This window comes from Atheta coriaria, unplaced genomic scaffold (genome assembly GCF_025399875.1).
Source record: "Atheta coriaria isolate IRGN ID8LTWV9N9 unplaced genomic scaffold, Caltech_Dcor_3.1 hic_scaffold_3_pilon, whole genome shotgun sequence".
Classification (NCBI taxonomy): Eukaryota; Metazoa; Arthropoda; class Insecta; order Coleoptera; family Staphylinidae; genus Dalotia; species Dalotia coriaria.
In genome coordinates, this window is record NW_027045445.1 from 6,111,013 (window position 1) to 6,138,917 (window position 27,905).

The window sequence follows — 27,905 nt, forward strand, 5'->3', positions numbered from 1 at the left end:
CATAAATAAACAACATATAACACAATATTCACACATTTTTATTGATATTTATTAGTTTTACACATGTAGACATCAAAATACTTAAGAAAATCGTATTAATTACCACAAATATTTTATGAATGTATGATAGGCAACTTATTTATCACTTTGTGCAGATTCCTATTTACCTAATGACTATATATGAAGTTTTTAGTTAATAATATTAAGAAAACAGTGTAAATATTTACATATTAGTGTTGTTTAGGTGTAAAACACTTAAAAAATTACGCTTTTAATATTAACGAGCATTTAAACAACAAAACTTTACAAAAAGCAATGCTAGTTCTCCTTTAGACCCGCCATTTTGATTATCTCCGGTGTTTTTCGGTGTATCCTAGTCCTTTGGGTCGTCTTTCTCACGTTTAATCACTGCAGCCAACCAGCAAGCCAAGACAATTCCAACAATCTACAAAAAACAAATTTAACAACAAGTTTACAACGAAAATAAAAATTTAAATTTATAAAGATTCTCAATGAAATTATCTTCCTAATGATGTCTTCCTTGAAATTTTCTGATTCAAAATGGCTGAGTTATAACGTTTCGAAGTTTACCTATCAAATTTATTCGATTTATTCCGATGAAAACGCTGTTTAAAGTGTCATTAGCGTAAACACTGTTCTAGTTGCCCGATAAAATCTATTCCACTAAGCTGCATGTCATGTCCGTGCACAAAATAAACGCCAATCAATAATGTACTAACAAGTCGTCGAAATAAACAACAAAACAAACAGAAAAACCTCCAAGAATTACCCAGAAATAGACATCACAATACATTCCAGAATATTTTTACTAAAACCGCATGAAAATGAAAATTTAATTAAATTTTATAGGTTATGTAGAGTAGGCAACTTTACGTGTCTATAATGTCTGAATCGCATGTCACGCGTGAAACTACTTTCGATTATCATTATTTCTATTTTTCTAGGCGTGGAATGCACTGGAATTATAGTGTCACAAGTAAAAACGACACAAAATGGCCGCCTGCAACTACACTAACCTAAAAAATAACGAGGGCAATACAATACACACGATAACTGGATACAATGTAAACAAACGGCGGTCAACGCTTGAAAAACATCCCACACGCGTCCATTCCACGCCCGTTGGGCATTGATTAATTGACACGCGGCAGTCAACAGACACGATTTTCCAAACAAGCGCGGATAATCGTTAATATTGTTTGTATGTTGGGTGATATACAGTGGTTATGTTCGATAATGAGTCAGCCATGTTATTCTATGAATTGTATGTGTAACTTACTTCGACGAACGCCAGACCGATGCCAATACCCATTAGAATCTTCTTTCCCTTCTCGAAGTTCATTTTGGTCGCCTCGAAGCAGCCGGTGGAGTAGACATAAGTCATACTGCTGTCTAGACTGGTGCAGCGTGCGTCTTGCCCGCCAGTGCCTTGCTGGACGTTGGTGCAGCAACTTTTTGGGTGGTTACCGCCCCAATCGGAGTAGCCATCGACACCACAACATTGTAACTAAATTATAACCAATGATATTTAAGTAATAAACATGTTTAGACAAGTGGCGACATCTACAGTGGTTAATTTTAACTATTAGCACTTTTATAATCCCTACTAATATTATAAATGCGAATGTTCTGATGTTTGTTACACTTTCACGCAAAAACTACTTAACAGATCATCATGAAAATTTCTACACATATTCTTAGTGGTCCCCGAATGGTTATAGGCTACTTTTTATTTAATAAAAATAATTATTTTTGAAATAAAATAAAGAAATAGTTTAGCCAATAATACCTCTGCATCTGGCTATTTGACTACTTTAACGCCATCTAGCATTCCAGCAATGAAGCTCAAACCTAAGTACTATAGTACCATCACACTGTATTATCACACTGTATTACCGACAGCTACGTCAACATCAAATCCAATTGACTACACTATGGAGACTGTACACTATACTTCCATAGACTATACTTTCAGCCATTTTAAACTTCCAGCCATTCTACTTCATTGTTACTTCTTCTGTGACTACAGACGCGTACGGAAGCAACTTCATTATTTTAGATATTCGCGAGCGAAGCCAAGGGTTAAAGCTATAGTCTATAATTTTAAGTTATGCAACTCAATTTGCAGCTTATAATAGCTTAGAAATAGATTTTAAAACAAATAATTGTAGAAATTTGAAGAAATATTTGTGAAATTTACAATTTTAAACTAAAAATCAAGTTTTATGGTTTTTTCCGCCATTTTAATAGCTCAGAAAGCAATTCAAGTATTCCTGATATATTACCCTAACGCCCTCTATTTTTTTTGTAATTTAAGCTGAATTAGATATTCGCGAGCGAAGCAAGTGCGGTATATATGGTTGCATATAACAAAATTGTATTTAATGAAGTTTTTGACATGTAGTGACATTTAAAGTGGTAAAATTTATGTTTTACTAATACGGTTCTGTATATGTGGTTGCATATATTACGATTTTATAAGGTTCATGTTGAGTTTGAACGTGTTTGAAGATTATGATCATATTTTTAACCTTTAACCTTCAACTTGTTATAGCTGGTGAATTTTTTGTATTGATTTTGACCACTTTCAGTTGAAGGTTAAATATGACGATTGCTCACCAAGGTTTGAATCGAGTCCAATTTGGCTCTGTCCGTCTCACTGTTGAGATTCCTGTTGAAATGTTCCCGAAATGATTCCTGATTCAATTGATCCTTGTTGACGGCGACTGCGATGCCGATCGCCAGCTCGACGATGAAGATGATTAGCAAGAAAACGGCGAACTGTTTTTTTTTTTTTTTTTGCTTTTTTAGTAAAAATTTGTTTTTATATTGAAAAAGTTTTTGTTTACCGTCATTAACATCCCATACGATTCCCGGATAGCACCAAAACAGCCCAAAAAAGCAATCACGAAGATGACAATGCCGGCGACAATCAGGATAATAGACGGGACGTATCGGACGTCATTGTCGGTGATCTCGATGGCGCTCATGGACGCATGAAGGACAATTCCACCAAAAGCAATCAGAAGAATACCGGTTATCTGTGAAAATGTGCAAAAAACATAGAAAAAGAAGGAAAATTATTGTTTTTTTGGTTATTTTTAGGTTAGGTTTGGGTTTAGGTTCAGTTAGGTTATGTATTAGAAGCATGCAGGTTAATTTTACTTAAAAAAATAAAAAAATACCGGTTATCTATGAAAATAACACAAAAAAACTTACAAAAACTAAAAAATTCAATATTTTAATCAATTTTGAGGTTATATTAGTATTTAGATTAAAATAGGTTATGTATTAGGAGCATATAGAAAAATTCCACCGAAAACAATTAAAAAATACCGGTTATTTCTGAAAATACCTCAAAAAACACAAAAAACAAACCAAATTAAATAAATTTTATTATATTGTTAGGTTATGTTGGTATTCAAGTAGAATTGGGTTAAGTATTAGAAGCAGGTGGCTCTAGGCGTGTACGGATCACAAACGAAGTATCTTAAATGGCTGCAGTTGTGGATAAAACCGGTATCGGGAGCGTCACAGGCATAACGTCCATCCAGGGTCACGTGTTCAGGATAACACCTCGGCGGATAGGTCCAGATGGTTGGTGCTTTTATAAAAAGGCCAGGCTCACAAGTGTAGCCATTTTTGCCTGGGTTAAAGGCCGCCATCTTATTTTTCTTTGTTTCAAGATACGTATAATAAGATATTAATAGAAAATATGATAATTGATGAAATTGGAGCTATTTGTCACAGAAAATTTAGTAAAGGATTGAATTTTGACAATTTTTAGTGTGAAATGTCAGGTTAGGACAGCCGCCATTAAAAACAATTGAATTTTGCTAAAATTTGTTGTAGTTAGAGATGTAAAATGTAAAATACCGGTATTAATATCGATATACCGGTATTTTTATTTTCAAATACCGGTATTTTTCTATTTGATCTATTTAATAAATTTACCAATATTTTGATTTAAAAAAATACCGGTTTTTCAAGAAAAACTTTCGACAAAAATGAAAAAATATCGAAAAAAACTAAATTTTTCGAATAATTAAAACACCGGTATACCGATTCAATACCGATACCAAAATACCGGTATTGCACTTATATTCACATCTACAGTCTAATATTGCACAACATTTATAATCACTTACCAAATAATAATAAAAAATGATAAAAACTAAATTTATACACAAAAAAATCAAATTTCCTATAAAAACAAATAAAAAACCTCAAAAATTATAAAAACCGGTTCAGCCATTATTAAATTACACATAAAACAAACACCAACGATGAATTTTACTTACACAGAATATAATATTGAAGGCAAAAAGCAGATATTTCACAAAACTCATTCCACACGACTGCATTTTGACGCTGTTATCTGTTTCCACAATAAAATAACCACAAATACAATTGTCAATTAATAAATTTTTAAACCCGAATAATAAATTGCGTGTGGGTCAGCGTCAGCCGGAAGTCGCGACGTGAATTGCGCGCCAGACAAAGTTTCACCCCTAAACTACCCTTAAACGACCACAACTCCAACCCCCGCCACACTAACAACACAAAAGACCACAAATTGTCGTCATAACAACAGTTCTACTCTATCACAAAACAAAACAATTCCACACATATAAAAATAAAGAGAAAACATATAAAAAAATATAATAAATTAATATTACCCCTGATTATTTATTAATTATTATTATTTTTATCAAATTTTTAATTTTTAACATTTTTTCATTTTGGAATAATCATACGGATATGATTTCTTCTTATACAGCTCCAAAACGGTGTTTTCCAGCGTCTGTCGTGGATGATACATGGCATTCTTCGCCGGAAATGAGAAAGAACCTTGTTTTAGCGGACATCTTTTATCCCTTTCTTCCGGTTTTGGTTTTTCATTGATTTCTTGAGTCATTTGGACGAAAAAATCATGAAAACCATTTTGTTTCAATTTATTTTCATTTCGTTTATCATTTTCAACATCTTCATCTTCTTCATCATCGTCGGCCATGTTTTCCGGTTGGCGTATTTTAGTAGATTTATGTCTATCACAATCAATCATACAGAAAATCGGCGGTAAAGCAATGCAAGTACCGTAGATCAATTGAGGTTGGAAACAAAATGGCAGACAATCGGCGCCATCTTGCACGACGCCATCTTGACCCTCAACATTACACTCCGCCATATTTATTTACTAGAATTTAATGTTTTTATATTTTATTTATGATTTTATGAATTTTTTCCGAAAAAATAATTAAAATGACATGATTAATGAATAAAAATTTTATCAACTGTCAAAATTAGTAACCTGTCAAACCACATTCAACAATTTTCGCATCCTTAAAATTTAAAAGTATTCCCGCGATAATATTCCTCAAAATAAAAAATTTCTTGCATTTACGCTCCGCCCACTTTTACTTATTTCAAGATGGCGTCAATATGGAACCGTGCACAAAGCCGTTCGAACATCCACGAATTCCAAGACCCCGAAATGAGTGAAATGCCGCGTATACAACCAGTGCAAAATGGCCGCTTTTTCTCCTGGCAGCGTTTAATGGACGCCCAAACCACGGAAAAAGAATATTTCCGCGTGGAGGAGACACGCCCCTCGTATACGATGTTCAGCACGCATAGCCTGGCGGATGTGACGCATCTACGCCCCGTTACTCCGTTATTTCCATTGGAAGAGAAGAGGAATAGGTTGGAACGCTCCGCCTCGATGCAAGCCACGCCTCTGCCACCTGCCACGCCCTCGGAGGATACTTCCAGGTTTGAGGATATGCAGAAACGGCGGCAGAAATGGGTGTACAAGTACAATATTTAATATTTCGACATTTTTACGTGATAGGTTCAAAAATATCAATTTTTTTATTAAATGATTATTAATTAATTATGAGTAATTAATTAATGGCGGTTTGAATAACTGGAAAAACCAGGATCTGTGCAACTTCTCCCGTCCATGGTGAACATCCAGTGACCTGCTAATTTTTTATAAGGTGGTTTATCATCCGCCATTTTGTTATTTTGTTCACTGTCAGAGTGGATTTCATCCTGTGAGTTTTGTTTGGTTGGATTTTCTTGTATTTGGGTTTCATTAGGATTAAATTGAGTATCAGCCCGCCCTAGTTTAAAAAAAGTGGGCGGGACTGCTATAAATGTACCATACACGTAAATGGGGCGTAGACAAATCATGTGTGTGATTCGTTCGTGGTCACTGAGGGCGGTAGGCGGGGCATCTTCAGCGAAACAATGATGTTTTTCAGTGTTAGACATGTTTTTTCTAAATTTTCTTTTTTGGAAAATGATTTTATAATGAAAATGATTTTAGTTTACAAAAATTTTAAATGAAATTAAATAAAATGTCAAAAATTTTGATTTGATGTCAAATGTCAAGTGTCAAAATATTTTTTTCTTTTCATTTGAATGATTTTTTTATTTTTGAAAATGAGGACATCACTTCTTAAAATCCAATAGCGACCGGAAGTGGATGATACAAACATAGCACACATTAGACATTTTACTACCCCGTTCACAAAAGGGCTGATGAATTGCCGGCGAAGTAGGACAAAGTCCGCGTGAACCCTCTTCTATCAATGCGCGCAATATGCGCAACCTTATATTATCTATCCATCGTGTTTTTCGTATTTTCAACCCTTCACAACCACCCATAACCACGCTTAGCACTATTTTCAGCATTATCACTCTTTTATTCACTTCACACTGCTTTTAGATTGATGTACACACACAAATACTCGTCATAAACATGATATAAACATGAAATTACGAAAATATACAACGTGTCCAAAGGAAATTGAGGAAAAAATTTAAAAGTGAAGCCTAGACAAGGGAACTGTGACGTTATAACGAGGAAATTAATATATAACTTCAAAGATAGGTGAAATACCGGTATTAAAATCGGTTAACCGGTATTTTTTCAAATTATAATATTTTGCAATACCGGTATACCGATATCTATACTAAAATATTTTAAAAAAATTTGAGTTCAATACCGGTATTTCGGTATACCGGTATTTTTTTTTAAATTCAAAATACCGGTATTTTTTATTCAAAATACCGGTTTTTTTATATAGTACAGAAAACTATAGGAATTTGAAATTTAAAAAAAATACCGGTATTGATAATTTAAAAAATACCGGTATTTTCCCTATATATTTCCATATTTCTCCGTTATACAGGGTGTATTTTTAAATCAAGCATCAATAAAAAAAGCTACACTATAAATAAACGTATAATAACACATAACAAGTTCATATTTTCCTATGAAACACAAAATACCGATTAAATAAATCGTTATTTCCGTTCAAGTTGCCCGGAATTCCAATGAATTATGAACGATGAATAAATTCAAACAAAAAACATTCAATCAACGTGAAAACCGTGAAAATGTTCACGATAATAAAAGCGAATTCATCATAGAAAGCGATTTTAATTAATTTTTATAATAGTGTTGTGTATATTGTATGCGTTTACATTAATTAATTAATTAAACTAATTACTTTTCATATCCTAATGAGTTTTTTAAAATTATTACAACATTTGATAAATTTTTTCCCAGTAATTCGTAACATTCAATATAATTTTCATGTTTATATGTTTATATGTTAATATGTTAATATAACTATCGATATAATGGATACTTTACTACGATATAGGTTATGTTAGGTTATGTAATGTTCTAGCAATATTATTCGCTGCGATTTTTGATGACTGACGCCAGCCAGCATGCGAGTATTATTCCAACCAACTAAAAACAAAATTACCATAGAGTCATTAATAACCTTTTTTAATTCTGCGTGTGTTATATTAACTAAAGTGCGATTCACACCCTCTAGTTCTACTGCGTGACGAAGCGTTAGTGAGTATAATTTCCCTAGGGTGCAATATTGGTTGCCTACGTTAACACAAGTGTGTTTACTCATGCGGTATGGTAATACATGCAGATGATTTTTAGGTTACCTGTAAGAATGCGATGCCCAAACCGACGCCAATCAGTATTTTCGCGTTGCTGTCGGCTTTCATCTGCAGCTTGTCGAAGCACCCATCGGAGTAGAGTATCTCATCACCAGCCGACGCACTCTGGCAGTGGAAATCTTCCGGCGGATCGACATTATCACGGATTGCATGGCAACATGTGTACGGACGACGTTTTTCAGGCCAGTCTGTCGGTGCCTCCACTCCGCAACACTCCAACTACAATAATAGACAACTGTAATGCTAGTATAATAAAAATAAATGAATATAGATGGCAGTACTTACTTTGGTTTGTATCTTATCCCATGCAAGACGATCAGTTTTACTCTCGTGATATTTCCCCATTGATGAACGTAGAGAGTCCTTGAGAATCATTTGAAAGTCACTTTTGTAGACAGCTGCGGCGATACCCACCGCCAATTCAACGATGAAGATGATTAATAAAAACACAGCAAACTGTCGAGTATAAAGTGTGAAGTGAAAGTTAGTTTGACACTGGTGAGTTTACTATAGGCAACCAAACTCACAGCAATGAGAAGGTAGTAATTCTCTCGGATGGCTCCGTAACAACCGAGGAACGCGACGATGAAAATGATCGCGCCTGCGACTATCAAGACAATAGGTGGCGCTATTATTCGACTTTCCATGAAATGCGAGTATTCAGCGACATCTGCCAGGACAATTGACCCAGCCACAACTAAACCAATGCCAGAGATCTATAAAAATTTATTTAAACTTTTTTGTTGATAAAAATATCGTAAATATACTCACGGCAAAAACTAAATTAAAAATAAATAATAAGTATTTAACCATGTTTGGGGTGCAACCCTTCATGATGGTTAATTTCACTTTAATTGTTGTTAGTTTTATTGAAGATTTGTGAAGAGTTTAAGTTTGACTTGTTGTCTGTCCGAGTGTTGAGCGTTAACTGACCGCTCGATTTTCTTTCGCTTGACTTTCCCTCAGAGTTTTCTCAGAGAGTTTCCATCGATTGCGCAAAACATTTCGCGCAACGCAACCCAACAAGCACATGTTTGTTACCTGGGTTACTATGGCAACATACAATGATCATTGGTATTGTCGTTTTTGAAATTTTTGTTAAAATGTCTTAAAAAGTTATGAAACGTGGAGAAATGTTAAAATTTTTTGTTTTATAAAATTTTTATTTTTTAAATTTTCTTTTGTGAAGGCGACAATTCTTTTTTTATTCTCGAGTATTTCTATGAATATATTTGGGGAATGTTAATAAGCGGGTTGAATGTTCGCAGTGGGCGAGTGACAGTGTAAATGTAAATGTCATTATCCTTTGTGGCTGTAGACTATTCTTTGATTTTCCCCACGTTTGGTTGTATTTTGTTTTCCTAGTACAAGCGGCGATCGCGTGATGCGGGAATAATTATATTCGTCCACGGTCAGACCGGAGAGCTCAATAAAATTCGCCTTCGACGGCGTTTTTATTTTTTCATTTTTGCATTGCGCTAGATTTCCGAGTAGTTTAACGACGGGTGAAACAAAAAATGGAACAGAAATGAATCAGTAATCAACTGAAAGGACTAAAAAACGTGTAATACTTGCACATAAGGTAAATAACAAAAGAATAACAAATGAAATGAGTGGAAAATGGGAAAGAGTGTAATTTTTCACTTTGAGTGCAGAAATTTTCTAGATTTAAAGGGAACTTTCGGTGTTTTGTTGTAAAATAAGAAAATATGTTTAATTCTGAATAGTTTATATAAATAAAAATATTAAATATCATAAAAATTGTTAATAATATTAACAAAAACAAAAAAATTTTTGGAAAAATGAAATTGTTTAGTTTTTTGTTAATAACTTTTGTAATTTATATTTGATTTGGATAAAACTTAAAATATATATAAACAAGAACATGTTTTATAATATTCCGTTAAAATTTTTTAAATATTTTTTGTAATATTTGATTTACAAGCGTTTAAATCAATGCTACTTTAGAAAATAACAAATAAAACACGACACAAACTTATTTTTCACTTTGATTGCAGAATTCTTCCAGATTTAAACACATTTCTGAATATTTTGTCGTAAAATAATAAAATATATTTAATTTTGAATATTTTACAAAAACAAAAATATAAAAAACTTGAAAATTTAATAAAAATATCATAAAAAGAAAAAAAATTACCTTAAACTGTAATTGTTTATTTTTTTATTTATAATTCATGTAATTTTCATCCGATTTTAATAAAATTTTAAATATAAACAAACAAAAACCTACTTTATAACCTACAATCAAAACATTTATAATAATTTCTCCAGTAATTAATTTACAAGCGATTAAATCCCAATCTACTCTTGAAAATTTAACCTCCAACCTTATATATTAAACTATCCGTGTTCATCGATTAAGAATGTAGCCAAACACAGAATAAACCAACAAAAGAACAATTTGTTATTTCTATAATTAATATGTGAAATTGGATCGATTCCTAAATGGTTATTAGCATGTATTATTACAGTCATTACACTTGTTTGTTAAGCACATCTTTCTCACGTTCATCAATACGAATACGAGTACATCAATACTACAAAAAATATGTCCTGATCTAGATTCATAATAAGATATAATTTACAGAAAAACAGAAGATGAAAAAAACATCCACAAGGTGGCGTATTCGTAGTAGTAAATAAATCTGAAGTTTTATGCATTGTTTTATGCCTTAGACGATGAGTAATGCTCGATATTTTTAGCTCGTGATGTAAAACAGTAATTCGCACGTTAGGGTGAATTTACCATGAATATTTTATGACTTTCTTTGTCGATACAAAGCTTTTGAGTATTTTAGGTTAATAGAAACGTCAAATGTCATTTGTGATGTGTCAAAAATGTCAAAAATGTTATATGTTGAATATGTCATGTGTTAAACCTGTCAAAAACGTCAAATGTCATATGTTTAATGTCAAAAATGTCAAAAATGTAAAATGTTGAATATGTCATACGTTAAACATATCAAAAATGTCAAATGTCATTTGTGAAGTGTCAAAAATGTCAAAAATGTTAAATGTTGAATATGTCAAACGTTAAACCTGTCAGAAATGTCAAATGTCATATGTGAAATGTCAAAAATGTCAAAAATCTTAAAAATGTTAGAAAACGTCAAAAAATGTTCTTTTTTAGGTTAGATTTGATCTGATGTGATTAAATTTGTAATAAGTTTATGATTTGTTTTGTACCTTTTCGATTCCGTATTAGATTGTAGAAATTGCGCGGCGCGTGCAAATCTAAAATCGATATCAGCCAAGCCGGGCCGAAAAGAAACGTTAATTGTGCGCCGTTGACCTGGTCAAGTTTCACCTTTCACCTCTTACCTTTTTCCAGACACGGAAAGTTTTTGCAATCAATGCTTTTTAGTGTTTCAGTGTTTAATGTTTACATTTTGAAATATTAATAAGAAAAAGGTTATAAAATTACTATTCTAATAATTTTTATAACATTTTATTATTTATTACTTAAGATATTAAAAAAGAATAACGTAAAAATAACAAAAAATTAAGAATTCAAAGAAATAAAAATAAAAAAAAAACAATTTTAAGTTTTAACGACGGTAAAATCCAAGAGTGATAACAAAACTGGTGATAACAGTAAGAAACAGCGATGGCGACACGTTTAATCCACGATTGACTCTAAACAACAAACAAAACAATAATAAATAAGTAATAATTACATACAAAAGGTGAAATTAAATCAAAAAATGTTACATATAGGTTAGGTTCAGTTGGAAAAACAAAAGCGATAAGGAAATTACCATTATTATGTAAAAACAGTAATAATACAATGAAAAAATTAAAGTATGGTAATAATTATAAACAATTTAACGTAAGCAACACTTAAAATGATTGTTTTTGTGTTTTCTTGGTAATTTTGTTAGGTTAAGTGTCAAAAACAATCAAAATATTATTTTTTTGTAAATATTATCAATATTACGTTGAAAAAACTAAAATTTTATGGAAATTATAAACAATTTAAGCTAAAAAACACCTTAAATCATAATTTTAAAGGTTTTCTTGGTAATTTTATTAGTTTTAGTATCAAAAAAATGTCAAAATATTGTTTATCCTTTGATATCTTTAATATTACGTAGAAAAAAACTAATATTTTAAATATTATAAACAATTTAAGGTAAAAACAAGCAAATTTATTGTTTTTTAGTGTTTTCCTCCTAACTTCAAAAGTTTTACTGCCAAAAATTGTCAAAATATTATTTTCCGATCAATATCCTTAATATTCCATTGAAAAAATCAACATTTTGTTAAAATTATAAACAATTCGACGCAAAAACACTTAAAATTATTATTTTTTAAAGTTTTATTTGTGATTTTATCAGTTTTAAGACCAAAAACTGTCAAAATATCATTTTTGTCATAAATTACAGTGCAAAACTAAAGTTTAGTAAAAATTATAAACAATTCAAAGCAAAAATACTTCAAATAATTATTTTTAATGTTTTCTTGGGTAGTTTGATAAGTTTTACTGTCAAAAACTGTCAAAATATTATTTTGCCAATGATATCTTTAATATGACGAAGAAAAAACTAAAATTTTGTAAAAATTATAAACAATTCAATGTAAAAACACTTAAAATTATTATTTTTTAGTGTTTTATTTGTGATTTTATCAGTTTTAAGACCAAAACCTGTCAAAATTTCAATTCTCTCATAAATTACGTTGAAAAAACTAAAATTTAATAAAAATTATAAACAATTCAACGTAAAAACACTCAAAAACAATAATTTTCCAAAGTTTTATTCATAATTTCATCAATTTTAACCCCTAAAACACTCCAAACATTATTCCCCCTTAAAATATCCGACAACAGCGTAATAACTTCTCATAATACAGTTTATTCAAACCACAAAACATACACACCCCACTAAATACATGATAGCAAACAGAAAAATAAACATGGCGTGTGTAACATGTAACAAACAAATAACGTATACTTTTATTTCCAGTTAATTTCAGCCAAGGAAGATGTCATGATAGGTTATGTTAGGTTAAAATAGAGATAATCTTAGGAGATATTTACAATCGGCCAATGATGCCGCATGCCACACGTCCACCAGCGTGTCCAGTGGTGAGTGAATCATCATGACCACCAAGACCGTAGTCATCCTCGCCCTCATGCACTACAATAGCGCGGCCGATGATGTTATTGTCACCCTCAAGGTCAATAACGTGGTCTGTCAGGGAGATAGTGGCGACACCTTTGTCGTCAGCTTCAATGTTGCCGAGATCTCCAACGTGGCGTTCGGTAGCGTCACGGGCGCCATGATTTTTCTATTTTTTTAAATAAAATATTATGTTTTAATTAATATGTGATTATTTTTTGAATTAATTACTTTTAACGGATTGAAATGTCCGCCGGTGGTGGCGCAGCCGTTGCTGAGATCACCGAATTGATGCACGTGAAAACCGTGTTTCCCCGGTGTTAAACCAGTGACATTGCCCTCAACAACGACACCTTTGTCGGTTTTCGTGAACTTTACAACGCCTTTCACTTTCTCGCCGCTCAGCGTCACAGTAGCTTGATGCTAAAGATAAAATTAATATATGCAACCCAATATACACCTACATTACAACTACATATATTAGATTAACTAACCTCAGCATAGACGCAAACCACGAAACACAACGCGAAAAAACTTAACCGCAACATTTTAACTGTAACAGAATTAATTCATTAATTGAAATTAAATGATATACACGTAAGTATAAATAAATTAATACTTATAAGTCGGTCAAGGAGATTAATTGACTTGACTTTAACTTTAACTTACAATATCTTTAACACTTGTTTTCTCTTCGAAGCACGTTGATGTAATGTTTGGCGTTAGCTCTGCGCACTCGCTTTATATAAACATGGCGGCGTAATAATCAACACATACATATGCAATACCGGTTTTGAACTACGCCGGTGTAATAACTGGTTTATCTGTGCAACGTCTCAGATGTCAGACACAATGAGATTTAATCATAATCTGCAATTCTTCACTTAATTCAAGTGATTCACGCGTTCATCTCACATCACAATATAAATACATGCGTAAATCTAATATAGGCAACCCAATACACACATAATAACCTATTTTATTGAATATTTTAATGATTACGGTGATAATTATGCGAATTTAAGTAAAAGGTCACCTTAAACTGGAATTTCTGCAGAAATTTGTGTCACTTGCGACATATTACATTAAATTATACAAATTTCAAGCGTTTTACGCGTGTATTTGTGACATACCTTTCGATTTGTAGTACAAACAACAAAATAGTCTATTAAAGTCACACTTAATCACTTGTAGCACAATATATCACCGTAGAAACACTAAATCTTGTGATTTTTTCGATGTTTTCACTTTGCAAACAATGCAATGACTGATTTTTGTAATCGCAAGCCGTGCGCTTTTTATTAAACTCGACCCAGCACTCCAGATTGTTGTAAAACCTTGTTCAAGTCATATGCTGCGATAATTTCAATGCCAAAGTGTACATAACACAATTACACACGTGAATAACATCTACTAACATTCCTAGACTGTTTTATCACTAAATCTAGGCGAAAATGTAAAAAAAACGTGAAAATTTACATTATTTCATCGTGATATACACTTGAGACGTGGTAATTTGGCCCAATTTATTATCACAATGATGATTTAAGTGTCAACAACTTTTGTTTCCTCTGGAAGATTCCGTTGTGATCAAATACCGCCGTAAAACCTCATAAACATGATCTATCTCAACAAAAATAAACTAAACTATGAATAATGATGACTCCGATGCGATAGTCAAGTGGAAAACAAATTGTTAAAACTGTTTACGATGTAAAGTAAGTGATCATGACCTTGGACGAACGGAAAATCGTAATTATTCACTTTAATCCGGCGTATTGCACATTATGCAATGTAATGTGATCAACATGTATGGGAAAATCAGTGATTGTGGCTGCAGACATTGATTTTTAATGATTTTTAATGATTTTTAATGCGTTTTAGCGGTTTTATTAATGAAATGCGTAAAAAGCAGGTTTCTAGTGCAAGGTCGTTTAAATACGATTAATGAATCACGTATTAAGAAATTATGTTGATTAGTATTTAATAATATTAATAAATCGGTAGTAAAATTATGTTTTTGGTGAATTTAGAGCGATATTTATTGTTTTTTGATGTTTTATGCGTGGTTTTAGCTGTTTTAAGGCCTAAAATTAATAAAATAATATTTTTTCGTTAATATTGTTAGTTTAACTTCAAAAAAATTAAATTTTAATGAAAATTATGAAGAATTTGACGTAAAAATCTATGTTTTAGTTGAATTTATAACGATATACGTTGAAATATAAATAAATAAACGTGAAATGATAAAATTTAAGGTTGATTTGATTACAACGCATCTTGAAAAGTAAAAAATCAGTCGAAATATTTACAAAACAACGTTGAGAATGATATTGCTGAGTATTTTTAGTTAAAAAGTGCATGGCAGCGCCATCTGTGGACATTTACGAAAGTACTACAGATGACAGGCTTGTTGTGTGATGTGAGTGTACACTGCGTGCACGCGTCAAGGTCATAGAAACAAATGTGAACACTTTGTTGCTTAGAATACCCACTAGAGGACGCTAGTATGTACTTTTCATGTTAAAATAACGCATTTAACTTATTTTCCCATCACTTTCTTAATAAATATTATTTTTGAATAAAAAGCGCCCCAAAAATTATTTAAACTTAGATTTTATTCGTGCTTCCATAAAAATTCGCACTTCTCCCGCTTCAAAATAATATTCCTTATATATAAATATCAAAAAAACTAATCTCTCAGATCATTCGACTTGATTCACCCTCATTATCACATTTGCACATCCAAATATCATAAATATACGCTACACGTTGAGCAAAAATGGCCGCTCACGCACTCATAACCTAACTTACGCACCCTACACTACGATATGTACAAAAATACAATTAGGCCTTTACATTGCGTATTATTAGCATAAAACAAGGCATAAAAGAGAATTTTAGCTGTGAGTAATCATCTGGTAGCGCCCGGGGGGAATAAACTCTCATAAGATGGCGGCATATCTTTATCCTCCGGTGTAGGTGCACTTGGAACGGCCGGAGTGTGTAAATTCACAGTTTCAGCCACAGAGGGCGCAACCTGTGCATTGGTCTGCGCTGGTGGTGGCCTAATATTCGGCGGCGGACGTGAGAATTCCTCAGACCAACAAAACTTACCATATTTTCGGCAACTATACAGGCAAAGTACAAAAACAATGAATGATACAACCAAACTAGTCGCAGATCCAATCAAAATGTGACTTCCAATCGTCAATGGTTTATCCACATCGATGGGTTTCAACATTTTACAACCGCCTTCATCCAGACAGTCGTAATACGGACAGTTGACAACGCCATCTTGGAAGAACGCTTCGTAGATACATTTACTCTTGTCAAAATCGCAACTTTTATAACCAGAATTCCGGCAGTGTTTATAACCAGTAAACGCAAGAGTAAAATCAGTGTGTTCACCACGCTCCAATGGTTTGCTATCAATATAGATATAAACCGTTAAAAGTCCATATGGATCATCAAATGTCAAAAATGACACTTCATCATGGTAGCCGAATAAATCCGGCGCATCTGATTCGTCGGAGTCTTCATCCGAGCTGTCAAATTTACCGTCCATTGCGTACTGCGCATTGAGATCACCACATAACCTCAACGATGTGCGCCCACGACTGTCTTTGAACTGAATGTAATCAATACACTCATGTGTGATTGCATCCCGGCGCAGATTCATGCTCTGCACCACGGCGAATATACCAACTGGTTCATCTAGCAGTGATGAAATGATTCCTCGGCTTTTAATGTCGAATGAACACTTGTAGTCTTTGTTCCATTCTATTGTGTGGTCGGATAATCTTCTTTGTGTGATGAGTACTGATGAGTCTGTGCCGGAGCCGAGTTTTATCGTTCGTTTACTCACGGATGAACACACGCTGGGGTTTTCTACGGTATCTACAATAAATATATGAGTATTTTTTTTGTGTGTAAATATAACCTAGAAGCTTACAGTTTTTGTACGCCCAGAGCTCGCTGAACGAGCAGAGGAAGACGATGAAGACGTGTTTGTTCATGGTGACGGTGGTGAAGGCACTAATATTCGATTTGGGTTTAATTACAAACGTTGAACCGTTTAATGAAGTGATTCACACAATGAACCACAAGTGAAGTTTATGCAAATTAGGGGAATGTTATGTTTTCAGGTTGGTGACATTGCAGTGACAGTTATGTAACAGGGAATTTGAATATTTTTTGGTTTTATGAGTTTTTCATGATAAATAAGCAAGTTTTACAGAGTTTTATGATGAATTTAGTTAAAATAAAGAAAAATTTATGTTATGCAAGAGTTTAAAGTGTTCTAACATACTTTATATTAGATTTTTTGAAGGAATACACCAGTGTGGAATCTAGTGACTTTTGGATGTTATGACATTCATCAACAATCGTTTCTTGGTTGGCAACACTGTGACAACAGTTATATAACAGGGAATTCAAATATTTTGATTCTTTTTGGGTTTTCCATCATGAATAATCAACTTTTACTGAGTTTTATGATGAATCAACTTAGTATAATGATAAATATACATTATACAAGAGTGCCACTAATTGCAACACTCTTTATAATAGCTTTTTTCAAGAGTATTTCATCATTCTAGGGAAATCTAGTGACTTTTAAGGATCAAATGATGATCATTCAAAGACTAAGATTGATTAATGATAAAAAGGGTTTAGAGGGTTCACAGACAAGTCTCTTTTGTACTTCTACAAATATTCCCTCTAAAATGTCTTTAGGAATCAATAAAACTCTGCATTTTGATAGAGGTCACTGTTAACTAGACCTGATCCAATCATGATCATCATCATTCCTTTCACCATAATGAATGAATGAATCTTTACAGTCCATTATCATCATCTTGAATTCTATTTATCCTTCAACAAGGCCCATGCCCATAGATTCCGACCATATCCGTGTAGGCTGCCTGTTTGGAGAGGAGTTTGTTGTTGAGTCAGCGTCCACTCTACCCGCTTGGAGTGGGGCGAGCTGTGACCCGCCGGGACGCCAGTGCGGTCGTTGTATCAGCAACATCGGCAAACATCTTGTGGACTTGTTGATGCCTCCGGTAGCGTCATCCATTGTGTCGCGAAGTTCAAGTTGGGGAATGCCCCGCGCGGCGATTGGGCCGGCCCTAGCAACGGATCATTAGTGTATAGATCCGAGGTGGCTCTGATCGCTTGCTTCACTGCTTCATCATTAGGGTAGTAGCAGTAGAGTTACATCAAGATGGAGCAATCAATGGAGTACGTCAACTTCCGCACCTGCTGCCGCCTCTGCCTCGACGAGAAGTGCCAGATGGCCAACATCTTCTCCGCGAAGAACAGACCCGCGCACATCACCGAGAAGATCCTCTCGGTCGTCGGCATCAAGGTACTACTATGTCTACGTAGCGTGCTCAGGTTATGTTGGCATCAGCATGAAATCTTCTAGTTTTTTGTTGATATCTCGAGAATTAAAAGAGCTAGAGTCGCCATTCTTTCACTATCGTATTCTTTATTAAATTCTACATCTGAAAACATCAGTCTTTTATTGTTTCCTGCTTTAATTGACATTCTACAGGCTTGTAAAGTTGAAATATAAAATTATAAAATGTTCCTTTGTAAAATTGAGGGTTTTTATTATGATTTTCTCTATTTAGGTGACGCTACAAGACAAAGTGACAACAAATATTTGTGATAGATGCTTCCTGTGTGTGAAGAACTACGACAACTTCAAGAAACTCTGCCTTAACAACCAAATACAGCTTGCTAAACATCTGAGTGTTTTTGAGGCAGAACTCTTGAATGAGGTAAGAAACAATCATCACCAAACTCAATCAAAAACTAAAACCATCCACAATGACTTTTAGAGTATACAAATCAAGGAAGAACCTGCATCTGATGATGAAGTTGTCTATGTTCCTTCTCAAATAGGCAGTGTAAGTATAAAAAACCTCTTAAAACCTCTCCAACGGTCTAAATTCCCGTTGTTTTCAAAACTTTGAACGTTTCACAGCCTTTATCAGTAAAAATTGAATCGCAGGAGACTCCAGACCAGCCCCAGGACGATGAACTTCCACCAATACTCTCGCCAAACCTCCCAACAGCCGAAATGCTGCGGAATCTTGAAGTGGAACCAGCTGAATTGATACAAACCATCGAGGTAATCACAGAAGAATCTCCCCCGAGTGATACTCCTGAAGTATCAGTACCAGTATCAGAAAAACCTCCAGATGACACTTTTCGAGTCCCTGAAGCTCCCACAACCCCAAAGAAAACCATAAATGACTCCCGGGAACAGATTGACTTCGCAGCTACGCTCCAACTAGCAAAAAAGATGGATTATGTCAATCTGGAACCATTCACAAAGACAGAAATACAATATTCCAAGCGTATGAAGTTAATATACACACAATTGAGTGAGTATATCTGCGCATGCCATAATAAAGTGCAACCCAGTCGCAAGGCACTCCTTGGACATCTGAAAAAGTACGAAGGAGTGTATCTACCGCCGTATTCCTGTCAGAATTGTTGCACGACCTTCACAAGGTCAGGCTTTTCCAGGCATCGCATCAGTAGTAGTTGCAAATGTGATGATTTTGAATACATGCATGATGTGAGCAATTGCATCGAGCGTGGAATCAATAAACATCGTAATTATCAAGCGTTCAAATGTAAGATCTGTCATTGTACAGCGAGGTTGTTTGATTCCTACGCGCAGCACGTCGAGGAGCATTTATCTCAGAGTCTGAGCATGCAGTGTATCTGCGAGAAGCAATTCACAAACTCAACTGCATTCAAACAGCATTTACTCAGCTCCTGCGTGATGAAACCCAGCTGTGACATGTGTGACTTAATGTTTGATACTCTGGAAGAGTTTAAACAACATTGTACAAGCACACATGATGATGAAGAAGGTGAAGAGTTCATGGTTGATGACAGCTTTCAGATTAAAGAGTTGCCGTTTGTTGCGTTGTACGCATGCGTGGAGTGTAACCTCAAATGCAAGCAGGAGTTGTTCCTCGTGCGCCATCTACAAACCGAGCATGGGTATGATTTGGATGCGGCGAAACGTGTTGGCGTGGATTGTTACATAGGACCACAAAATGGCGACGCTGCTTCACCATTGAATAATAACGAAACAGATGGACCTCCTGCGCTTGTTTATGAATCAGAAGATATTATCCCTGAAGAGAATCAAGCGAAAGTTATTGAAACTACTGAACCAACTGCGTACAAACAAATAAATTCACAGTTTGAATGTCAGGTTTGTTTCAAATCATTCAGCAACGCAGGGAATTTCCGCAGGCATTTGAAACAAGCACATCAACTGAATAAAAAACAACGCATGAGTACGTTTAACTGCGGGAATTGTGAAGGTACTTTCTCTACAATGGAAATGCTTCAGAATCATCTCATGAATAATCACATACACGCGTGTAAGGAGTGTGGACGCAAATGCGCAAGCGTTGAAGAGCTAGACAAACACCGCGCTAGTCATTTGAAGATTTCCCTCACAAGAGATCCGAATACTTTGAATTATCGCCGGTCTAGTGGAAGGGCTGATGATGATGACCTTGATACAATGCCTGTGTTGTCTTCTATTGATGAAGAAGATATAAAAGCTTTGAATTCTCAATGTAAACTATGTAAAAGATTATTTGCGACTGCGCGTGGTCTTGGTGTGCACATGCGCCGTACTCACAAAGACGCTGTTGTGCATAATAATGACTTGACGAGTTTTCCACGGTTTTGTAAGCGTACAGGATGTCACGTGTCGCTGAAATCCATGCCTGATTGGTCCCTGCATATGCAGATGCATGCGGAGAGTGACGGCGTCAATGCGCAGGCGTCTAGTGATAGCACAAGCCCTGCACACACGGATGACACAGATTATTCAACGTGTAATAAATGTTTCAAGGTGTTTGCGAATAGAGGCAATCTCAAACAGCACATGCGCACACATGGCGTGGGTTCAAGTCCGCCGAAGTTCAAGCGGTACTTTTGTAGCATTTGTAAATACGTGAGTAAATCCAATCAGGAGTGGATCAAGCACAGGCAGAGCCATCTGGTGAAATCTACGGCGATACAGTGTAAATTCTGTAAGGTTGGGTTTGCGTCCGAGGAGGATTTGAATATTCACATGCGTGATGAGCATGCTGTGCAGTGTACAACTGCGAAGGTGAAGGAACCGGATGTTCCGCAGATTTGTGAGATTTGTAACAAGAAATTGCCTTCGAAGGAGAGTTTACGCGGACATATTGGATGGCATAAACGCACGGGGACTTTTAGGTTAAAAAATGACACTGTTGGTACTACTGGGGCTAGTAATCCATTTGAACCACAAGTTACTATCAAAGAAACCCCTGCCACGTTGAATATCAACAAAGAGAAGTTGTTCAAGGATAAGACTTACATCTGTATCACTTGCGGTAAGTTGTTCCCGAGCACCACGGCGCTGCAGTCGCATCAAACGTCAGTTCATGGTAAACTAAGATGTCCGACATGTTGGAAGTTTTTCGAACGTGCGGATGAACTCAATGAACACATGAGACTCGCTCATGTTAAAGTTGAATCATCAACAGGGAAGAGACCTGCATTGGAACCACCAGTGGTGACACAACCTAAAAAGAAGTTTAAGAAAGGTTATGAGTATTGTAAGATCTGTGGCGCGGAATTTGGAGGTGAGGAGGAATTAAGAGATCATACAAGGGATGCACATCCTGGGGTACCTTTTATTCCCAAAGGATGTTGTGTGTGTCCGATTTGTGATGATGAATTCCGCAATATGGCGGCGTTGTCCAGTCATGTGCGGATGCATCAACGACGGGGTGATACTATGCCCTCTGGTGGTAAGAAGTCTACAGGAGGTAATAAAACTTCTCCTGTTGTTATTTCAAAGAGTCCTGCGACGAAATTATTCTGTGGAGTTTGCAAGAAAAGTTATGAAGATAGATCTGATCTGCGCAGACACATTCTCGATGAGCATCCATTTTGAGACTCGATTGACACTCGCTAGATGTATGCTATTTTTACGTAGTTGTAAGCCTGTATTGTTAATGTTTATTGGTAAGTGAGTTACCCAGCGATTAAGTTTGCAAACCATGTTTGCGTTTCCCTCTGTGCATAGAAGTATTACAAATGATTTGACAATGTTTATAAATATATAAAAATCTAATAAATTTCATACAGTTTTGTAACAAAAAACAAGTTGTCATCTGTCAAATATTTCACACATTTTTTACCTTTTTATAAAACAAGATGGATGCCAACGACCCATAGATGTGGATATTCCTTCTAAACAAAAAAGTGAGGTTATATAAGATTATAACTAATGAGGTTGTGTTACCACGTAGATAATTTCGTTGTTTTCTTCGTAAAGCGTAAGCTACGACATGTTGGATCATATCAGCAAGGAACTTAAAATCTTCAATGTTACACATAAAGTACAAAGAATCATCTACAGTTGATAAACTGACGAAAATTTCCTGTAAAACATGATTTTTAGGTTATAATAATAGATTTTCATGCAAATTCTTACCATTAAGTTGAATTTGGGAGGTGATAAGCGTATAATTCTATTTGTTCAGCTGTTGGGTGAAGCCCAGCTTGTGTTATGGGTTCAGTCGGTGAAGATAACAAAGTTTTCAGTGTGTTTAAGTCTTCAAGTTTGAAAGTTGTGACAAATCCTTGCTCCCATTTTGTTCCGTATCTCCCAGCTCTCCCTGCTATTTGTAATGCTTGTGATACAGACATGGCGTCCATTTCTTTTTCCCCTTTTTCATTGATTACTGGTTTTATCAACGAATGAAAAATGATTCGTCGAATGCTTAAATTTAATCCCATGCCTATTGCATCTGTGGCTACTAATATCTTACAACTATTATCAACGTCGTTGAATTTGGCAGCTTGTGCAAGTTTTGTATTAGGCGGAAGTCCGCCATAGATGACTGCGACTTCCCTTCCGGTGGCTTCTATCCCACGTGACACTGAATAAATGTCGTTTTTGCTGAAACAAACGATGCAATCACCCAGTTGGACGTTGTCTAAACCTCCTAGAGTTTATAAATATATAAAAATCTAATAAATTTCATACAGTTTTGTAACAAACAAAAAAAAACAAGCTGTCATCTGTCAAATATTTCACACACTTTTTACCGTTTTTACCGTTTTACAAAACAAGATGGATGCCAGGTCCTCACGTACTGCAAAATCCATCCAACAAGCTGGTCATCCACTTACACCCACAACAACCTTGAACCAACTCGTAGGTGATGGTATAACACGTCCCAAGGTCAAAACCTACAAGCAACGCAAAGCTATGCGTGAAAAACACTATCAACTCAAAGAAATGCGTGCGAATCTTCCGAAATTATCAAAAACAGAAATTCGCAGGTTTAGGTTACCATTCCATGAAGCACTCTTAGCTGAGTTGGAAGAAGATGGCTACTTCCACACCGCGAAATTCCTCTCACAACTCATGGAGTACCAAGAGGCTTACCGTGCTGATCATAGCTATGATGTAATCATCCAAGCACGACCTGTTCTCAAAGAAAGCAATGATCAACTCACTTATCTCTATGATAATCTGAAGAAAGCAGAAACAGCACATATACAAGAAGATATCGAATTGGAAATTGAAGAGTTGTTGAAAATCGCTTATAAGAATGCATTTGGTCCTGTTGATTGGTGGTGGTTAGGTGAACAAGTCTTCGCACAGTGTCTAAACATCACCACGAATTACCGCGCTGATGACAGATTCAGACACACGATGACCTATTACCTCTACGGGAAGTACCTCATTGAACAACCGAGGATTATCCCATTGGGTATGCAGTTCCTGAACATAGCAAGAGAATACAGTAAAGATAAACTATGGTCAGCAGGGAAGATCACTGGTCATATTGAGAAGTACATCTTCATTGAGGTATCCACTGTGTTGTATCATACTTTAATGGATCAGGCGAAAGCTGTGTTGTCACGGGACCCAGCCTGGGCTCTGGAGTTAACCCTGGAAGCACGTGAACGTGGTATTGATGCTTGTCTCCCCCGTGCGGATGTTTTTCATTTACTGGGACAATGTGAGATGGCTAATCAACAAGCGGATAAAGCCGTGAGTAATTTCATGAAAGCCTTCCTGTTATACAAGACAAATCATCAGATGGAGGAATGTTGTGAGGCTATGATTGGTCTTGCACAAGCTTATTATGTCATGGGTGATTTTTATCAGAATAAAGAACAGATGGAGAAGTTGTTGAAGTTTGCGCAGAAGCAGGGATTGAAAAGTTACATTGGACAGGCACATCTCTACATAGGGCAGTATTTCCTCAATGAAGGATCACCGGAAGCTGCTTCTCCGTATCTTACAAATGCTTTGAATATTTTTCATGAGATTAATGATGTCGCAAGGCGTGAATTCGTGAAAAACTTAGGTGCGGTATCAAAAGGTCAGTTAACCTTTCAATCATATGTCAAACTTATCCTGAGATGTGAGGATAAGTCAGATAGTTTGAAACGCAACAGGAATTTAGCTAGATTATTGAAATGGAAGGATTCACGTGAGCCTTTCTGGGATGATTTGTCTGAGAGTTGTTCATCTGCATCACTGGTTGCAGAAACAGAAGAGGAAGATGAGTCTAAGTTTGAAGCAACTTCACAAGTTGAAGAAAAAGTAGCAGAAGAGACTTGGGAGGAAGCACCACGTGATGAGCACTCCATTGGTGGATAATTTTTCATTTTTTTGTTTTATTATAAAAAAACTAAGAATTTATACGAATCAAAACTTTGGTTTGCGTTTACGACGCGTTTTCTTCGCATCGTCGAAATACCCTTCATCAATACCTACATTTTCATCTTTATTAGCCTTCCATTCCTTTTTTAACTCCTGTAGCATGTTGGGAGTGATCAATCCTTGCGCTAATAATCGTTCTGTTAACCTACCACGACCCAAAGACGCAGATTTTCCTTCTAGAAAAAAAAGTGAGGTTATATATGGTTATAACTAATGAGGTTATGTTACCACGTAGATAATTTTGTTGTTTTCTGCGTAAAGCGTAAGCATCCTCATCGGGAGCAGCTGCATCACCACTAGCAATACCAGTTTCTGAGTTTCTCAATAATCTGGTAATCTGTACAACGCCTTGTTGTATAACAGCGTCGAGTTCCTTCTGCATGTCACGCACTTGCGCTGCTTCACCGAACAAATCCATGAAGCGATAACTCAACCAGAGGTATAAATCCAACACATCGAAGACAGCTTCCAGGTGAACGAGATCTATGATGGTTTTTGGTGTTTGTACAGGCCAGTTGATGTTTCTACACAGCCAGTCAAAGGTAATTCGCTCGTTTTTACTGTATTGCCTTGCATACTGCACAAACACAAAAAAAAACATTTTTATTGAGTTTATAAGTTGTTTTGGGTATATATTTACCTTTAGGAACATTGTGCAGACAAATGGTAACTTTTTGTTGATAGGAGCACAGCAAAACACGTATCTTGCACGTAATGGCAGCGGGACATGTTGGATCATATCAGCAAGGAACTTAAAATCTTCAATGTTACACATAAAGTACAAAGAATCATCTACAGTTGATAAACTGACAAAAATTTCCTGTAAAACATGATTTTTAGGTTATAAAAATACATTTTTTTGCTGATTCTTACCATTAAGTTACTTAAAGTTGAATTTGGGAGGTGATAAGCGTATAATTCTATTTGTTCGGCTGTAGGGTGAAGACCAGCTTGAGTTATGGGTTCAGTCGGTGAAGATAACAATGTTTTCAGTGTGTTTAAGTCTTCAGGTTTGAAAGTTGTGACAAATCCTTGCTCCCATTTTGTTCCGTATCTCCCAGCTCTCCCTGCGATTTGTAATGCTTGTGATACAGACATGGTGTCCATTTCTTTTTCCCCTTTTTCATTGATTACTGGTTTTATCAACGAATGAAAAATGATTCTTCGAATGCTTAGATTTAATCCCATGCCTATTGCATCTGTGGCCACTAATATCTTACAACTATTATCAACGTCGTTGAATTTGGCAGCTTGTGCAAGTTTTGTATTAGGCGGAAGTCCGCCATAGATGACTGCGACTTCCCTTCCGGTGGCTTCTATCCCGCGTGACACTGAATAAATGTCGTTTTTGCTGAAACACACGATGCAATCACCCGGTTGGACGTTGTCTAAGCCTCCTAGAGGTGCGTCTTCGATTTTCAGCTCGGTGAGGCGTTTGTATTTGCGTACTTCGACGTCTTCACCGGTGGTGAGGCAGAGTTGTTTGATTAGATCTATTGCGCCTGGTTCACCACAAAGGTGGATTTCTTCAGCGACGATTCCTAGTAATGCTCGTGTCCATGCCCAGCCACGGCTAGGGTCTTTTATCATTTGGATTTCATCGATTACAGCTACTTCATCTTAAAATATTTAGTTTTGAGGTTATAAGTTATAATTTGAGGTTAAGTTTAGTTTAGATTTTTAAGGTTATAATAAACTTACATGGGGTATTCACAGAAGTCATTTCTACTGTGCAGGAGACATGTGAAGATGCACTGCCGCTCGGATCAGCAAAGTTTCGCTCTTCTCCAGTGACCAAATCACAAGGAGTGCCCTGGATTTAAGATTTATATTCATTTAACACATATTTAATGATATAATCATACAAAACTTACATTATTATTTGATTTATTAAATACTTCACTAGCTAAGAGTTTCAATGGGCCACAATACACACCACTCTTTGCTGTCATGAATCTTTCAAGTGCATGATAAGTTTTACCACTATTTGTAGGCCCAGCGTGAAAGATTATTTTCCTTGTTATGGCCCTAGCATCTGGATACCAGTTAGCAGGCGTTCGTAAATCTGAGATTTTCTTAAGGTCATCCATGCAGTCTAGATGTGGAAACATTTGTTTTGCATGCCTTAAAAAGTATGGAAGAATATCTGAAGCATTCGCTGCTCCCTGGATGATATCACTGATTACTATGTGAAGATCCACTGGAAGATTCTGAGCTTCCAGGCAGTATCTCCTGAAGCTAATGTAGGCCTGATGTTGTAGAAAGTCTAAAATAATAAGAATAATGTATAATAAAGCATTGAAAGCATTTTATTTCGAATAAAACTTACTGTCAAGTCCATTTTCTTGTAAAAGTAGTTTTATTTCACGTTTTTGATAGAATTTATTAAGGATTTTTAGCAAGTCAGCTTTGTTTATTGTTCCTGTGAGTTCTGCGCCTACATTTTCATCATCGGTGTTCTGTTGGACAGTCACTGGAGTAAATAGAGATGAAATTGGTGCAGAATTGTTACGCTTGCCCCTTGAAATGATGAAATTAGCTGGGATAGCAGTGTTAAATAATGGTTTTCGATGCAGAGAGCTGGAACGCATCAGCTTGCATAGCGTTCGGAATTTTCTTGAGCTTTGTAACATTTTATATTCTTCTAAATACCAAAAAAACACTTTGAATATTTCAAAATATGAACAGCATGTTGAAAATGTATGGTTAGATAGTGTATAGGTATTGTCAGTGAGAATGTGTAGGAAAATATATAAGAAAATAATTGTTTTACGGTCAGAAAAGATGAAATTATTGCTAAATATTATTTAATTCATGTTTATACATCATTAGAAGTCTTTATTGTTGATTTTGTAAGAGTTTATAAATAAAATTTAAATTTAACTTCAATTTTTCACTCAAGATGCCGCTGAGATGTCCTTTTTAGAATTAAATTCATGAAAAGAATATCTCAGCACAAGGCTGACTACTGATAACAA

General features: G+C 35.3%; 6 protein-coding genes across 12 annotated transcripts; 2 read left to right on the top strand and 4 right to left on the bottom strand.

Moving 5' to 3' along the window:
* Positions 1-21: 21 nt before the first annotated feature.
* LOC135804293 (uncharacterized) lies at positions 22-8,958 on the bottom strand. Its single transcript, XM_065318118.1, has 8 exons — positions 8,788-8,958; positions 8,544-8,732; positions 8,302-8,472; positions 8,002-8,235; positions 2,871-3,062; positions 2,641-2,802; positions 1,301-1,528; positions 22-445 (listed from the first exon to the last, which is right to left on the bottom strand). The coding sequence occupies exons 1-8, from the start codon at positions 8,848-8,850 to the stop codon at positions 374-376; spliced, it is 1,311 nt and encodes a 436-aa protein (XP_065174190.1). The 5' UTR covers positions 8,851-8,958; the 3' UTR covers positions 22-373.
* Positions 8,959-11,469: 2,511 nt separating this feature from the next.
* LOC135804324 (superoxide dismutase [Cu-Zn]) lies at positions 11,470-14,435 on the bottom strand. Of its 4 annotated transcripts, none has more exons than XM_065318156.1 (5): positions 14,291-14,435; positions 13,652-13,710; positions 13,389-13,580; positions 13,076-13,326; positions 11,470-11,673 (listed from the first exon to the last, which is right to left on the bottom strand). In XM_065318156.1, the coding sequence occupies exons 2-5, from the start codon at positions 13,703-13,705 to the stop codon at positions 11,586-11,588; spliced, it is 585 nt and encodes a 194-aa protein (XP_065174228.1). In that variant the 5' UTR covers positions 13,706-13,710; positions 14,291-14,435; the 3' UTR covers positions 11,470-11,585. The 4 variants fall into 4 exon arrangements, with proteins under 4 accessions (XP_065174228.1, XP_065174226.1, XP_065174227.1 ...); XM_065318154.1 differs by lacking the exon at positions 14,291-14,435 and adding an exon at positions 13,827-13,963; XM_065318155.1 differs by lacking the exon at positions 14,291-14,435 and adding an exon at positions 13,777-13,867.
* A 1,322-nt stretch (positions 14,436-15,757) lies between these two features.
* On the bottom strand, positions 15,758-17,335 carry LOC135789404 (uncharacterized). The gene is made up of 2 exons (XM_065299206.1): positions 17,113-17,335; positions 15,758-17,057 (listed from the first exon to the last, which is right to left on the bottom strand). The coding sequence occupies exons 1-2, from the start codon at positions 17,174-17,176 to the stop codon at positions 16,072-16,074; spliced, it is 1,050 nt and encodes a 349-aa protein (XP_065155278.1). The 5' UTR covers positions 17,177-17,335; the 3' UTR covers positions 15,758-16,071.
* A 693-nt stretch (positions 17,336-18,028) lies between these two features.
* Positions 18,029-22,346, top strand: LOC135803708 (zinc finger protein Xfin-like). Of its 2 annotated transcripts, none has more exons than XM_065317381.1 (4): positions 18,029-18,528; positions 18,797-18,946; positions 19,007-19,075; positions 19,153-22,346. In XM_065317381.1, the coding sequence occupies exons 1-4, from the start codon at positions 18,385-18,387 to the stop codon at positions 22,132-22,134; spliced, it is 3,345 nt and encodes a 1,114-aa protein (XP_065173453.1). In that variant the 5' UTR covers positions 18,029-18,384; the 3' UTR covers positions 22,135-22,346. The 2 variants fall into 2 exon arrangements, with proteins under 2 accessions (XP_065173453.1, XP_065173454.1); XM_065317382.1 differs by having other exon boundaries at positions 18,030-18,528; positions 19,180-22,346.
* Suv3 (Suv3 helicase) lies at positions 21,650-27,641 on the bottom strand. 3 transcript variants are annotated; one of them, XM_065317385.1, is made up of 8 exons: positions 27,257-27,641; positions 26,802-27,193; positions 26,629-26,740; positions 25,801-26,546; positions 25,568-25,747; positions 25,159-25,504; positions 22,382-22,433; positions 21,650-22,058 (listed from the first exon to the last, which is right to left on the bottom strand). In XM_065317385.1, exons 1-8 carry the CDS (start codon positions 27,558-27,560, stop codon positions 22,028-22,030), a joined length of 2,163 nt encoding a protein of 720 aa, XP_065173457.1. In that variant the 5' UTR covers positions 27,561-27,641; the 3' UTR covers positions 21,650-22,027. The 3 variants fall into 3 exon arrangements, with proteins under 3 accessions (XP_065173457.1, XP_065173456.1, XP_065173455.1); XM_065317384.1 differs by lacking the exons at positions 21,650-22,058; positions 22,382-22,433 and adding an exon at positions 24,862-25,103; XM_065317383.1 differs by lacking the exons at positions 21,650-22,058; positions 22,382-22,433 and adding an exon at positions 24,862-25,103 and having other exon boundaries at positions 25,156-25,504.
* LOC135803711 (uncharacterized) lies at positions 22,732-24,934 on the top strand. Its single transcript, XM_065317387.1, has one exon. The coding sequence runs from the start codon at positions 23,320-23,322 to the stop codon at positions 24,862-24,864; it is 1,545 nt and encodes a 514-aa protein (XP_065173459.1). The 5' UTR covers positions 22,732-23,319; the 3' UTR covers positions 24,865-24,934.
* Positions 27,642-27,905: the final 264 nt, after the last annotated feature.